Source organism: Macaca fascicularis, chromosome 3, assembly GCF_037993035.2.
Source record: "Macaca fascicularis isolate 582-1 chromosome 3, T2T-MFA8v1.1".
NCBI classification, from domain to species: domain Eukaryota; kingdom Metazoa; phylum Chordata; class Mammalia; order Primates; family Cercopithecidae; genus Macaca; species Macaca fascicularis.
Genome location: NC_088377.1, coordinates 165,578,966 through 165,594,459, shown reverse-complemented (window position 1 = coordinate 165,594,459; position 15,494 = coordinate 165,578,966). Strand labels below are relative to the sequence as shown.

At 34.8% G+C, this 15,494-nt stretch overlaps 1 protein-coding gene across 1 annotated transcript in view; it reads right to left on the bottom strand.

The window, feature by feature from the left end:
• Positions 1-5,430: 5,430 nt before the first annotated feature.
• The window catches only part of SPAM1 (sperm adhesion molecule 1), a 34,491-nt gene continuing 24,427 nt past the window's right edge, over positions 5,431-15,494 (bottom strand). The window contains exons 3-5 of the mRNA XM_045387985.2: positions 11,046-12,205; positions 10,485-10,574; positions 5,431-5,996 (exon numbers count right to left, since the gene is read on the bottom strand). Of these exons, the coding sequence (XP_045243920.2) occupies positions 5,508-5,996; positions 10,485-10,574; positions 11,046-11,999 (1,533 nt within the window). The 5' untranslated portion in view covers positions 12,000-12,205 and the 3' untranslated portion in view covers positions 5,431-5,507. The remainder of the gene's footprint in view (positions 5,997-10,484; positions 10,575-11,045; positions 12,206-15,494) is intronic.

Sequence of the window (15,494 nt, the reverse complement as noted above, 5' to 3'; positions counted from 1 at the left end):
CTTCCTTACACCTTATACAAAAATTAACTCAACATGAAGTAAAGACTTACATGCAAAACCCAAAATTATAAAAACCCTAGAAGAAAATCCAGACAATACCATTCAGGGCATAGGCAAGGGCAAAGATTTCATGACCCAAACGCCAAAAGCGAATGCAACAAAAGAAAAATTCGTTTCTTTTGTTTACCCATGGTCAGAAGCTACTCTGAAGCCTGGAGTGAAAAGAAATAAGAACTAGTTCCTTTGTGTTATAATGTTACTTGACTTCACATCCTTGCAGGAGCAGTATTGTATAATGGTGGAATGCACAGGCTTGGGAGTCAAAGTCACCCACTCCCATCTTCTTTCAGCCTCTAGGACTTATTAGCTGTCTGACCCAGGGCAAGTCATTTATCTAAGGTGTAGTTATTTCAACTGGAAGAAAAATTATTAAATGAGAAGTTGTATGTAAAGCATATGATTGTTGTATAATAAACAGAAGCTCTTCTTATTTATGAAGAATTGTAAAGTGGTGATTAACAATTTCAGTCAGACTAATTGGCAGCATCACGTGGAAACAGAACATCACTAAAAGTATTCGTCACTAAAGGCAACCCTAACTATTCGGGAATTAAGGTTTCTACAGGATACAAAAATTATGTATTTAATTTTGCCTGCTCAGCCCTCAAAAACATTTGTATAATACATATTGCAGTTTTAATGGTTTTTCCTACTTTTACAAAGTTATAAGCACAGCATATTGAACCCAGAAATGTCTTTACCTCCAGTCTTTAATTAAAACCTAGCAGTGCCACATGTGATGGGTCACAGCTGTGGTCACACCTGCACTCTCAGCTACTAAGGAGGCTGAGGCGGGAGGATCACTTGAGCTCAGGAGTTCAAAGTTACAGTGAGCTATCACCATGCTGGTGCATCCCAGCCTGAGCAACACAGTCAAATGGCAAAATATCCTGTCTCTTAAACTAAACATTTTTAAAAAGTCAAAAATTTAAAACCTAGCAGAGAAAAATAAAATCATTTATAATGATATAGTCTAAAAATTACATAATTGTATATTTATCCAAACCCATCCTTGTCCTTATATCTGTTATCTAGGATTAGCAAATTAGAATAAAAGAAGTGATATGCTTCAATAAAAATTATATATTCTACCTACTACTTTGAGGTTTATTGTTAAATATATCCTGTATTGAAATGATTAGAAAGCAAGTAAGTGAACAAAGTTGTATTAGCATAATGTTTTAAACGTTTATAGAGTCTAATTACAGATGTAACACATCAGTCATAAGATAAACACCTTCACGGAGGTCCCAATATTTTTCTGATAATTGGCATGTACATGTAATATAGTACTTAAAAAATGGCACATAGTGCTTAAATGAGATAATTTGTAGTTTTCAGTCAAATTAAAGATGTTATAAATAAATTTTACTTAATATACTACCTTACGAAATAAAAATATTGTCAATTTTATATTTCAAATGTAAACCTTAAATCATCTAATAGAGGAAAAATTTTGGAAGATAGATACATTCTTCAAATAAATAACCATTACTATGTTTTGGGCACCTACCATTCTTATAACAAGCACTGTACTAGCTAACTTTTGTTTACTTTTTCTAGTCTTCTAAACAATTGACCTAGTTGAGGAAAGAAACTCAGAGAAGTTAAGTTTCCCAAAGTCAGCGGCTTGCAAATTGCTAAACTGGGATTAGCTTGCTCTTCCCCCTATATCCTGCTGCCAAGAATTAGCCTTCCCATGAAAAACTAACAGCTCATTAACTTTTGAATTTTGTTTAAATGATATTTCTTATAAAAAAGTAATTTGCCAAAACTTTGTATAGCCCTATGCCCTTATAAAAGCAGTAAGAGTCAGTAGATAGATGAATTTGTAATTCCTTGTAACTGACGTACTTTAAAAATATAATGATGATTCTCATAGACAAATGCCACATATAAAATAAAAAGGGATAAAAAATAAAATGTTCTTTTTAATGCTAAACTTTGGCTTCTGTTTTCATACTATAATCTACAGGTATCTAAAAAGTCGTATCTTACGTTTTAGAAATGGTAGCAGTCTACTAAAATAGAATTTAAGTATAAATGAGAAAACAAAGTTTACTCTGAAAAGAAAAATAAAAGATACCCATAATAAACTATGAAAAAAAATGTCAACATTACTGATTATAAACCAAGTTAAAACAAGATGTCATTTTCACCCATCAGGTGAACAATGACTGCAGAATTCTATAAAGGCCAGTGTTGTTCATCTCTATTAGTGAGATCATTAATTGGAACAAAAGTTTTTGAAAGATAATTTTGCAATATCTATCTAAATTAAAATGTATGTACCCTTCACATCAGCAATTCCATTTAATCCTGGCAAAAGTATGCCATGGTATATATGTACATGATATTAACTATAAAATTTTTGGCAGAGAAAAAAATTCCATAAAATAAATATTCACCAACAAGAAATTTCCTTTAAAATTGTCATATAGTGGTATCACAGCATGATGTGGTCAGTACAAAAATGTACTGATATGGACAGACACCCAAAATATATTGCTACATGGAAAAAGCAAGTTACCAAAAATTATGGCACCAGAGCCCAATTTGTTATTTGTGTATATATACACACACATTTGCTTCCATATTATTAGCAAATTTCCGGAATTATATACAAAAAAACTGAAACCAGGAGTTGCCACTCGCAGAAGGAAGAGAGAAGGAAACATTTAGTTTTCCACTTTGTATTGTTTCATAAAGAGCAGCAATGATTTTATAAGAATAAAAAAAAATTACAACTCAAAATGGATTAAAGACTTAAATATTAAGACCCAAAACTATAAAACTACTAGAAGAAAATACTGAGAAAACACTTTAGGACATTGGTTAAGGCAAAGATTTTATGGGTAACACTATAAAAGTACAGGTGACAAAAACAAAAATAGTTAAATGGGACTATAACAAACTGAAAAGCTTCTACATGGCAAAGGAAAAACAATGAACAGAATAAAGCAAAAATCTGTAGAATGGGAGAAAATATTTGTAAACTATGCATCTGACAATTGACTGATATATAAAATATACAAGGAACCCAAATAATTCAACAGCAAAAAACAACCTAATCAAAAAATTGCTGAAGGATCTGGGTAGACATCTCTCAAAACATACAAGTGAACAAGAGGTCTGTGAAAAAAAATACTCATCTTTACTAATCACCAGGGAATGCAAATCAAAACCACAATAAGATATCCTTCACCCCAGTTAGAATTGCTATTATCAAAAGACAAAAAATAGCAAGCACTGGCAAGGATGTGGGAAAAGGGAACTCTTGGTGAGAAAGTAAATTAGACCAGCCATTATGAAAAACATTATGAAGATAGGGAATTTCTCAGAAAACTAAAAATAGAACTAGTATAGTGATAGGGTTTGGCTGTGAGCCCACCCAAATCTCATCTTGATTTGTAGCTCCCATAATTCCCACATGTTGTGGGAGGGATCCAGTGGGAGATAACCAAATCACGGTGACAGATATCCCCCGTACTGTTCGTGTGGTAGTGAATAAGTCTCTCAAGATCTGATGATTTTATAAGAGGTTTCCCCTTTCCCTCGTCTCTCACTGTCTCTTGCTGCTACCATGTAAGAAATGGCTTTCGCCTTTCACCACGATTGTGAGGCCTCCCCAGCCACATGGAACTAAGAGTCCATTAAACTTCTTTTCCTTTATAAATTATCTAGTCTTGGGTATGTCTTTATCAGCAATGTGAAAATGGACTAATACACATAGGATACAGCAATCCCACTATTTATCCAAAGGAAAAAAAATAAGTATATCAGAGAGATATCTGCATCCCGTGTTTATTGCAGCACTATTCACAATGGCCAAGGTATGGAGTCAATCTAAATGTCCATCAACAGATGAATGGATTAAAAAAAAATGTGGTATATATACACAATGGAATATTACTCAGTCATAAGAAAAATGGAGTCCTGTCATGTGTTGCAGCAACACAGATGGAACTAGAGGCCATTATCTTATGTGAAATAAGGCAGGCATGGAAAGACAAGTATCTCATGTTGTCACTCATATGTGGGAGCTAAAAAAATTGAAATCATAGACAGCGGAATTATTGTTATGAGTATTAGAGGATAGGAAAGATGGGAGGAGAGAAGGATAGGGAGAGGCCAGATAATGGGTACAAAACAGCTAGAGGGGAGGAATAAATCCTAGTGTTCTATAGCACTGGAGGGTGACTATAATCAACAACAACATTGTGTGTGTTCAAAAAGCTAGAAGAGAGAATCTTACATGTTCCCAACACAAAGAAATGTTTGAGGTGCTGGTTACCCTTATTACCATGATCATTACACATTGTATGCATGTATCAAAATATCACTCTCTATGCCATAAATATGTACAATTAGGACATGTCAACTAAAATTAAAAGAGAAAAAAGAATAAAAAAGATTTTAAGCTAATCTAATGTAAAAAACTGTACAAGCGGTTCAGTTTTTAAAACTTCAAGCTTAAAAATGCATAATTTTTTTTAATTTTTAAAAAATGCATAATCATTTGAATTATTTTTATTGCTTTTTAGAGCTCAGTCTCAATTCAGATATTAAAGCTTAAACATAAAGAAATGAGATCTGTAACAAGTAAAACATTCTCCTTTTTTCTCATGAAAAATGTAATGCCTCAAAAAAACTAAGATCCTGAAAACTTGTGCCATCATTTGAGAGTATCTAGACAACTAGATTTGGAATATGTGGTTTCATCTCTTTTTGTTTCTAGGGAGGCATGTGGAAAGGAAGGAGGAGATAGTAATATTTGTACAGATCAGACTAGGCAAGAAATTCAAATACAACTGCTCTGCGCTTTAACAGAGTCGAAGGTTAATTGTATACACTGAAGATATTCCTTTCATTCCTGTGCAAATTAGAGTCTTCAATGGCACCAGAGAACGCAAAAAAATACTAATTCTTTTCTCTTATTTCTTCCCTCCTTTTGATTTCTTTTCCACCCATCCTTTTTCCTTCTCCCTCTCTCTCGATTATGAGCAGAGGAGAAACATAAATATCCAAGCACTCTAAGTCTTATTGATGGGTTGTATTGAAAGGGTTTTCACTTTCAAGTTCTTAAACACTCTATATCAAGTTTTATTTATCAAAATGTCAGTGTCTTGTGCAGAATGATAGTGTTGAAACAATTCTGGCAGCTTTGCAAGTGAAACGCATAATATGAGTTTCTGCACTCTAAACTGGAGTATTTACATAAGCTATTGATTCCTGGAATACAAATCCCTGAACTCATGGTTGAGAATTCATAAAATATAGCAGTGTTTGTCAAGTTCAAAGGAAATTATCATTTTCTAAGTATAATTATTCAGACAGAACTTTCCAAAAATGATCTTTCAACAAGACCTGTTCTTTTCCGAGATTTAATTAGTTGAAAAAGCACCCTTTAAGATGGACATATTGTTCATTTCAGCTAACCCGTGCAATCACAAACTCACTACAGAAGAAATGATAAGAAACAAAATATTAACAATGAACATTGTGGTAGAGACTGTGGAGGATGAGGTATTGTAGAAAATTGGAGGAGATCCTTCTGTCTCCACGGGAGGCTTTAGAGAGGCATCTATACAGACACCATCAGCAATACATACATCAACAGCATCAGTGTCTTTTACATCAGCTTTCTCCTTACAACTCAAGTTGGTATAACAGCTGCAATAAAATTTTTCAGAAAATTCCTCCAGGTCTTCAACTGTTGGTTTTCCATGTACTGTGAACTTTCCACCTTTCTCCAGTCGAATATCAAAATTGTCTGGGTTGAGGTGAAGATAGTCACTTGAATTCCAGTCCTTCCTTATACACACTCCTTGCTCCTGGCAAAGCACTTGGCTACACATTTTGGCTGCTAGTGTGACGTTGATTATGTAAGGATTCAGTATAGTCTCCATGTAAGTGTCTAGGAGCAAGCAAGATTTCTGTAAAATTATAAGACAGAATATCAAAGGAAAAGTTAGTTGATATGTGAATTAATTTAGTGTACTAAGCAATTTTTTACAGAAGAATGCAAAACCAGAGGTAGCAAGAAGTAGAAGATAATTTCTTTTTTACCTTAACCAACAAGATTATTCCAATTGCTTTTTGTAAGACTTACAAGTTTCACATGCCACTTCATTCCACTGAATTACTGACTAATTGAGGCTTAATATTCCTTACCCTTGCTCTTCCTCCATAATTCATAACATTATCCGGGGATAGAATGCTACAGCTGTTACAGTAGGTTAGAGTATGGTCTCTAGGATCCATTTGCCCTGATTGGAGTCCCAGTTCCATTAGTGACTAGCTGTAGGAACTTGGGAATTTCTTAGGCTTTCTAAGTCTTAGTTTCCTATCTGGGTGACTTTGGGCAAGTTGATTAACTTGATTATGCTTCAGCTTTATCATCTGGAAAATAAGGATAATTATGATGCTTACCTCATAAAGTTGTTATGAAAATAGATTTTAAAAGAACAATACATATAAATGTGCTGAACACAGGGGAATACCATATTTTCAGTTGACCCTCAATAAATTACAAATAAATGTAAGAAACACTACATTTGTCAGACAATTTTTTTCCTGAGACAAATTCTCATTCTGTCGCCCAGGCTGGAGTACAGTGGTGCAGTCTTGGCTCACTACATCTTTGATCTCCTGGATGCAAGCAATCCTCCTGTCCTAGCCCCCTGAGTAGCTGGAACTATAGGCATATGCCACCAAATCTGTCTAATTTTGGTATTATTCTGTGGTAGAAGTGAGGTCTTACTATGTTGCCCAGGCTGGTCTCGAACTCTTGGGCTCAAGCAATCTTCCCACCCCATCCTTCCACAGTGTTGGGATTACAGGCATGATCCACCATGCCTCGCCTGCCAGACAAGTTTAAATAGCATGGAAAAGGCTTATAATTTGGCTTATAAATTGCTGGCTCAAATACGTTAAACAGGTTCAATTGAGTATACTTTCTACTAAATGTTATGTATAGTCAAGTTATGGGTGAATAATGACAACTCTTTTACAGATTTGGCAGACTATGAGTGATGACTAACTAAAATGATTCATCTTGAGACTGGCATGTTCTAAACCCTGGACACTATCCTCTAAGAAATATTGAAGTTGATCACTTTTTTTCATATTCAACAGTTCCATTGAATGAGGTAGTTGTGCTAGTCCTTTTTCAGGCCAAAGGAAGTGGTGGTGGTAGATATGCAGGCATGTGAAGAAATCTCAGCAGCTTCCATCTGAATATATTTCTTTTCATCTTCCTTGAGATGATGTCATCTATTGTTGGCAGAATAACTGATTGCCAAAATTGTCTGCATCCTAATTCCCTGGAACCTGTGACAATGTGAGCTTACATGGCAAAAGAGACTTTGCAGATGTGATTAAGGAATGGATCTTGAGAAGGGGAGATTATCCTGAATTATCAAGATGGACTCAATGTAACTACATGACTCTTTGAAAGTGTAGAAAGTTTTCAAGCTGAGTTAGAAAGATGAAGTGAAGGAAGGAGAAATTCAAAGTGTAAGAGAGATTCAATGCGCCTTGGCTGACTTTCAAGATAGAAGAGGGCCCTGAGCTAAGGAATGTACTGGCCTCTAAAAGCTGGAAATAGCCATTTGCCAATAGCCAGCCAGATAATGGGGATCTCATTGCTACAAGCACAAGGAAGTGAATCTGCCAACAACCCAAATGAGCAAGTATCTTCTCCTAGAAAGGAATTCAGCCCTGCTGTCATCTTGATTTTAGTCCATTGAAACTCATATTGGACTTCTGATCTAAGAACTATAAGATAACAAATTTCTTCTATTTTTTTAAACCACTAAGTTTGTTGTAATTTTTATGAAAGCAATAGAAAACTAATACACCATCCATCTTCTTAACAATCCAATAGTTTTGAATGGTGTTTAGAATGAAATTCAACTTCTTCTCTTGACTTGTGCACAATGTGACACGGTATAACCCTTTCCTCCTCTTGTACAACCTTCCCACATCCATTCTACCTTAGACATAGTAGCTATTTCACTAGCACAGCAGGTTCATTTCAAACTGCACTTACTGTTCCCACTGCTTGGAATGGTCTTTCCTCTAATTTTTACCACAATTGACTTCATCCTGTCATTCAGATGGCAGCTTCAAATTAGACAACGCCCTTCTCTGATACATTCCTTGATAAGTTCTCCACATCTCTGTTTTAATTCTCTGTGTAGCACTTACCATATCAAAAATGTTTCTTACTTGTGTACTTTTTAAGTACTCATAAGTTCCAAGAGTACATAGACTTTCTCAATATTCTTCAACACTATGTTCCCAATACAAGGGAAATGAGAATTTATACCAAGTTCAAATAACATTGCAGCTGCTTTCTCAACTCCACAGAGACGAGGGTTATACAAAGAGGAGTAAAAGGGTGAGAATGACTTGAGAATCATTAACCTGCATACTTTGTAGTCTATGGAAATACATTAAAAGTGGCTCTGTAACAGGTAAGACTTGGTTCTTCTCATTTGTGTGTGTGTGTGTGTGTGTGTGTGTGTGTGTGTGTGTGTATATATATATATATATATATATATATATATATATATATATGTATATAATCTCCATGGTGTAAATCCTCCTGCCATGGCCAATTTCAAGCTACCTCCCAAACATTACTGAATGCAGATCTGGGAATCAAGTATACCACCATTACACATTATGGTAGCATGCCATGAAGTAGCACATTATTACATAGTATTTCCATTTATAAAAGTATGAAAGACGTAAATAATCTCAAGAGCATGGACCATGGTAAAATGAGGTAAAATAATTGATATATTGAAATGTGTCACCTGTTTTTAACATAGTTTTTATTGTAAGTTTTTATCATTTAATTTTTAATAATGGCAGTGATTAACAACTGGCTCACAAAATCCCTGAATATTTACCAATTAGGTCTCAGTTGGGACCAGTAGGGCTGACTCTGTCACACCACCAGATCTAATAAAATGGAATGAAAAGAAATGGCTCATTTGCATTTGTTTTCTGTCAATTCCAGTAACTGCAAGTAAACCTGCAATTACCAGTTTCTTAAGTTGTCAATGAATCAGAGAAAACATGACAAGTAATCCATGACTATTGATTGCAAATGACATAGAAAAAAGGGGAAGTAATGATAGATCTATTATTTAAAATAATCAGAAGTTGAGAAAGGTAGCAGAAATATATACAACAGAATCTATAGGGGACAATTTTGGGACAATGCCACTAAGAAGAAAATAATCATATAAAAGTTGAAGGATTGTCTCTGGTATGGATAATACTGAAGATGATTTGAGAGACATAGTAGTAGAATTTGAATCTAAGCTTAAAGGGCCACTAAAAAACAAGTGTGATACTTAAATAGTATGTCATGTCATCCTATTCATTGAGGAATGCCTGATTCACTCCTCCTCAGAGTAAGAGTGGAGTTTTCAGTTTTTTAAAAAAAGAAAAGAAAATAGTATGGAGAATTTATAAATATGTATAAGTTTTTAAATAATAGGACATTTGAGAAGGGAGTTTATGGATTTGGGGAAACAACTAATAAAAATTAAGAATTTACTTAAGAAAATTATCATTTTACAATGATTTTCTGACACATAAAATACTTTACCAAGGGTCACATACCTTTTTCTGAACTTATATTTCCTGTTATTCCTTTATATTAGAGATCCAATTAGAGTAAGAGTTATACAAAACAGGCAGAAGAGTTATACAAAATAGGCAGATGGGCTCCGATTACCTTAAAAAATTCTCATAAATGTAACTGCTGTTAAGTATTTTTAAATAAAGACTATGTCTATTCTATCCAAACAATAAGAGATGAATACAATGCTTCTCAAAGGCTTTCTTAGACTACTAGAGTGTAGACTATTTGCTAAAATCCTAAGATAGGACCCTTGGGCCAGGAGCTTCATCTGGCATTCCTCATGGCATGTTCATCATTGGTATTTCCACATCCACCAGAGAAGAAAAAATTCAGCTTCAACTCAGCAATGTCCATAGGACAGCTTTCCTCTTAGGTCAAGAAGGTTGATGAGGTGGGGGATAAAGATCTGATATACAGAATTAAACAAGAATGAAAATAAAGGAACAAGGACCTATCTTCTGATACAAAACACCATGCCAGAAAATTAAGATTGTAGTCTTGTTTTTGTTACTTAATAGTCATGTAGCCTAGAGAAAATCAATTATTCACTGAATTTCTATTTCCCCACTGGAAAACGGGTATACTATTTTCTGCCTTACAACCACCACACAAATGTATTTTGATTCAGCCAGTAATACTTCAGCACCTATTACTGCCTGCTAAGCATAGTACTACTTATTTTCTTATTTAATACCAAAACAATCCCCAAAAACATTAAACATAGAAATATTTTCACCTATTTTCTACCAATTCAACTTACCATACTTCGCGTTATACTGAGGCTTCCCCATATTACAATTCCAGAAGCCCCCAGAGCAACAGTTTCACCAAGCGTAGACACAAGTTCTTCCTGGAAAGTGTGACAGAAAGAGTTAGCAGATAAAAACGAAATGAAAGTGCTATACATAGGACAGTAACACCGAAGCTAAGCATGCTGACCCAATAATAATAATTTTAATATTTCCCCATTATTTCTATCTCTTACACAGCCATTGCCTTACTATAAAACAAATAAGATACTATTATTGTTTCAATCACTTCTATTGAAAAGACAGCAGGCCTAAGAAATAAAAAAAAAAAAAGAAACTGAGTTCATACACTGTCTATACTACCTAATTCTCCCTGCCTACTAAGAGATAAAGACATTACATTAAAGATTAAGCATATTCTTATTTTGCATTCATAAAATAATGTAGAACTACTTGTGTACACATTCCTAATATTAAAAACTAGATTTCACTCCCTTCGAAAATAATATTAAATTTCAATAAACGTATTTTGTGAATTTCATTTCATAGCCCTCATACCTTGATTTACTTACTCGAGAAAGGAATTTCAAAACTTGATCAGTAAAAACTAGGCGGGCATAGACAAAAACCGGAAGTGGATTTTTTGCATCAGGTATTTTGGAAACCCTGATGGCTTCCCGAACTCGATTGCGCACATAGAGTGTAGCAACTACAACAGACTGCTGAGTGTTCAGATAAATGGATGGGTAAAGGGCAGTGCTTTCATTCCATAACCAGCTGAGATCATCATTTCTTTTTATTTCTACATCGAAGCAACTTCCATTGTAACCGGGTTTCCTATAGTGATGGTTGTAACAATCCGGAAAAAGATAATAACCCCACAAGTGATTTGGCCGAAGTGATCTTCCCAATTTTATAGTCTCTACCATGAAATCCTTCCCTGCCTTTTCAAATTCTTGTTTAGCTTTGTCAGTGGCCTGTGGGAGACTAAGCTGTACATTTTGTTGCTGAACCAGTTCAATAGACCTATTCTTGTAAACATCTTTAGGTTTCCAGTTTCTTGCCCAAGTGGGTCTCCATTCTTCCCAGTCAATAACAGCCATTCCCAAATTGTCTACTGGCATATAAAAAAGAATGTCTTGCTTAGATTTGTCCAGATGGTCTTGCAAGGAAACCTTCTGGGGGATTCCTCCATGCACAGTTACTCCTGTGGTTAGGTCTATATATGGATAGTAGCCAAGTCTATCAACATAAAATATTGTAACACCTTGCCCGGTGACGTTTATTCGGGGGCTTCCCATTAAAGTGAAGAGGCTCATATCTAGTGGCTCATTAAATTTTCCAAGACAAAATTCACTTGGGGCATTCCAGGCCCAGAGGAAAGGCACATTTGGAATAATAGGGGGTGCTCTGAAATTCAGAGTTAAGCAACACGGAATCAGAAGGAAGGTGAAAACTATCTGTGATACTCCACTTGATTTAACAAAGCTTCTGAAAAAGATGTGCTTGAATTTTAGCACTCCCATTGTAAAGAGTAATGACTATGAAAACATTTATTTCTTCCTACACACGTTGGTTTACCCAATATTTGATGCAAAGTGTGAGCACAGATGAAAGGGAATGGAATGAATTCACTTTGGTGGATAAAGAGGTATAATGATTAAGTTACATTTAAATATTATTATTCTTGTTTCATGTTTCAGGATTGTTTTGCAAGTTGCGTCACCTATAACTGAAAAAAGAAATACAGAATACATTGTTATGATGCATTTCATAATAAAGAATGTAAGCTTCACCAAGTTCTCAACTTTAAGTGCAGGGGGTTTAATTTCATCTTAGAAGATGGAGGACCCACTCCTGTGCTTGAATCTATGAAATTATTTCCTTTCATGTATGATACAAACTCTATGCTAGTTAACATTTTTCTCATCTTTCCAAATCACTACTGGGCCTACAGAAAGGAGACTGTAGCTATTTTCCTTTTGCCTTTCTGGCTGTACAGAATGCTGTACCAAGCAATGCCTTAGCAAAAGCCCATTGGAGGAAAATAAATTCCAAGTTGATCCTCTCATTCTGTTTATTGCTTCCTGAAAGACCACTTGCTAGCTGTCTTCCATATACTGAAAACAACCTTTCATAGAATTCTGAAATTTCATCTTTCTCTTTCTTTCTTCTTTTTTCTCTTTTTTTTTAATCAAAGGGGAGCAAACTCACTTCTGCCAGAAGTAGTAAATCAACAGTTTGGCTGAATGTATTGAATCAACCAAAAACTTCTACCAAACAAGTTGAAAGGCTCCTTGGTACACTCCTCAATCACATCTTAAAATAATGTACTCTCATGTCTAAAGTTAATAAAACATTTTACTACTTTCCATTTTCTACTAAAAGGATTGGCTCTAGCCTAACTTAAGAAAAGCAATATATAGATTTTGGTCTTTTTATAGTGTTTGATAAGTAAGATTGTCTTGTCATTCTGATTGTGACAAAGCAAGGTGTTATAGCACATACTCTGGCTGTATTAAACCACAAAAGTGGTACAATAAAATGGTCTGGGCTCAAGAAATTAAACTATGTATATACTCAGCATTTAGGATTTGCAAAAATTACCTGCAAGAAGATATATTTAAATGTTCTGTGATTCTAGGAGGGAATTGGAAACTTTCTTTTAAATTAGATTAGTAGTATACTGCTTTATGAAAGTATAACAAGAATTATACTTTCTTCCCAGGAACATGTGTCCTTACCATAGCAAATTATCCGGTGATTTCCATTGCTGAAAAATATATGACTCTAAAGAGATCACCATATCAGAATAAAATAAAATTATAAAGACTATTATAGTCTCATGTTTTGAAGATAGTGAATTTTTCCCTTCATGTTTAGAACATACAAAGTACCTAAAGATTTTTGTAGCTTAAATACTCATAAATTTCTTTATTCAGGACCTAGATAATCTTCACTTAAAAAAATATTAGGGGGAAAAACGAATTGCTTTTAAATACCAACTGTCAATACTAATGCCTGAATGGCAGGGACAGGGAAAAGAAAATGGAATAAAGGATTAACTTTCCCTGTATCTCAGGGAAGGAGTAAGCTAATCCTACTGAAATTAACATTTAAATCTATTTACACGTGTTCATTTTATGTAAGAAAAAGATGGGGGACCGGGCTCAATGGCTCATGCCTGTAATCCCAGCACTTTGGGAGGCCAAGGTGGGCGGATCACCTGAGGTCAAGAGTTTGAGACCAGCCTGACCAACATGGTGAAACCTCATCTCCACTAAAAATACAAAAATTAGGCAAGCGTGGTGGTAGGCTCCTGTAATCCCAGCTAGTCAGGAGGCTGAGGCAGGAGAACCACTTCAACCCAGGAGGCGGAGGTTGCAGTGAGCCGAGATAGCACCACTGCACTTCAGCCTTGGTGACAGAATGAGACTCTGTCTCAAAAAAAAAAAAAAATAAATAAATAAATAAATAAATAAATAAATGAAAAACATGGGGCAGAATGAGCCTGTTGAGAATGTCTCTACCCATAGAAGTCTTCAAAAAAGAATGGACACTTCTATGCTTAAAATTTTAATCAGTGAAATATCTTTTCCTCAGCATAAATCTAAGGCAAAGCCTTGGAACAGAGAATTGGCACAAAATTGAGGATAAACCTAGAAGTTAGCATCAAGAATAACATCTTTTTGTTTAAAGTATCTAATAGAGAACTTTACCTGTTTACAGAGAAAACCTGACATTGGCCTAGACAAAGAATTTATGACTAAGACCCCAAAAGCAAATGCAACAAAAACAAAAATGGAACAAACTGGACTTTATTAAACTAAAAAGCATCTTCACAGCAAAGAGGATAATCAACAGACTAAACAGACAACCTACAGAATGGGACAAAATGTTTGCAAATTATGTCACTGACAAAGGATTAATACACAGAATCTACGAGGAACTCAAACAAAATTGAAGAAGAAAACAAACAACCCAATTAAAAAGTGGACAAAGGACATTAACAGACATTTTTCAAAAGAAGACATGCAAGAGGCCAATAAATGTATGAAAAATGCTCAACATCACTAACCACCAGACAAATGCAAGTCAAAACTGCAATGAGATACCATCTTACACCAGTCAGAATGGCTATTATTAAAAAGTCAAAAAAAGTGTTGTCATGGATGCAGAAAAAAGGACACACTTATACACTTTTGGTGCAAATGTAAATGAGTACAACCTCTATGGAAAACAGCGTGGAGATTTCTCAAAGGACTAAAAATAGAACTACCAATCATCCTAACAATGCTATTACTGGCTATCTACTCAAAGGAAAAGAAATCGTTATATAAAAAAGACAACTTCATTCAAATCTTCATTGTAGCACTATTCACAAGAGCAAAGTCATGGAATCAACCTAAGTGTTCCTCATTGGTGGATTGGAAAAAGAAAATGAGGTGTATATACACTATGGAATACTATTCAGCCATAAAAAAAATAAAATCATGTTCTTTGAAGCAACATGGATAGAGCTGGAAGTCATTATCCTAAGTGAAATAACTCAGACACAGAACTGCATGTTCTCACTTTTAAGTGAGAGCTAAACAATGAGTACTCATGGACATAAAGATGGAAACAATAGACATTGGGGACTCTGAAAGGGAGCAGGTTGGGAGGGGGATGAGGATTGAAAAATTACCTGTTGGTTACATTGGTCACAATCTGTGTGATGGGTACACTAGAAGCCCAATCCTACCATTATGCAATATATTCATGTTACACACTTGAACATGTAACCCTTAATCTAAAATAAAATTAAATTTAAATATCTTTTAATGAAAAAGATACCATTAAAAAAATAAAAATAAATACATAGATACCCTAATAGAGAACCTCATCTTCCTGGAAAATCTTAACTAATTTAACCCCAGGTAATAATGCCTGACCTTATCTTTCCACTAGTATTCCTAAGCTCTATATTCAACTTATACCTATTAAAGTTGCATTTTTAAGTGTCTTCCTTGCTCATTGTG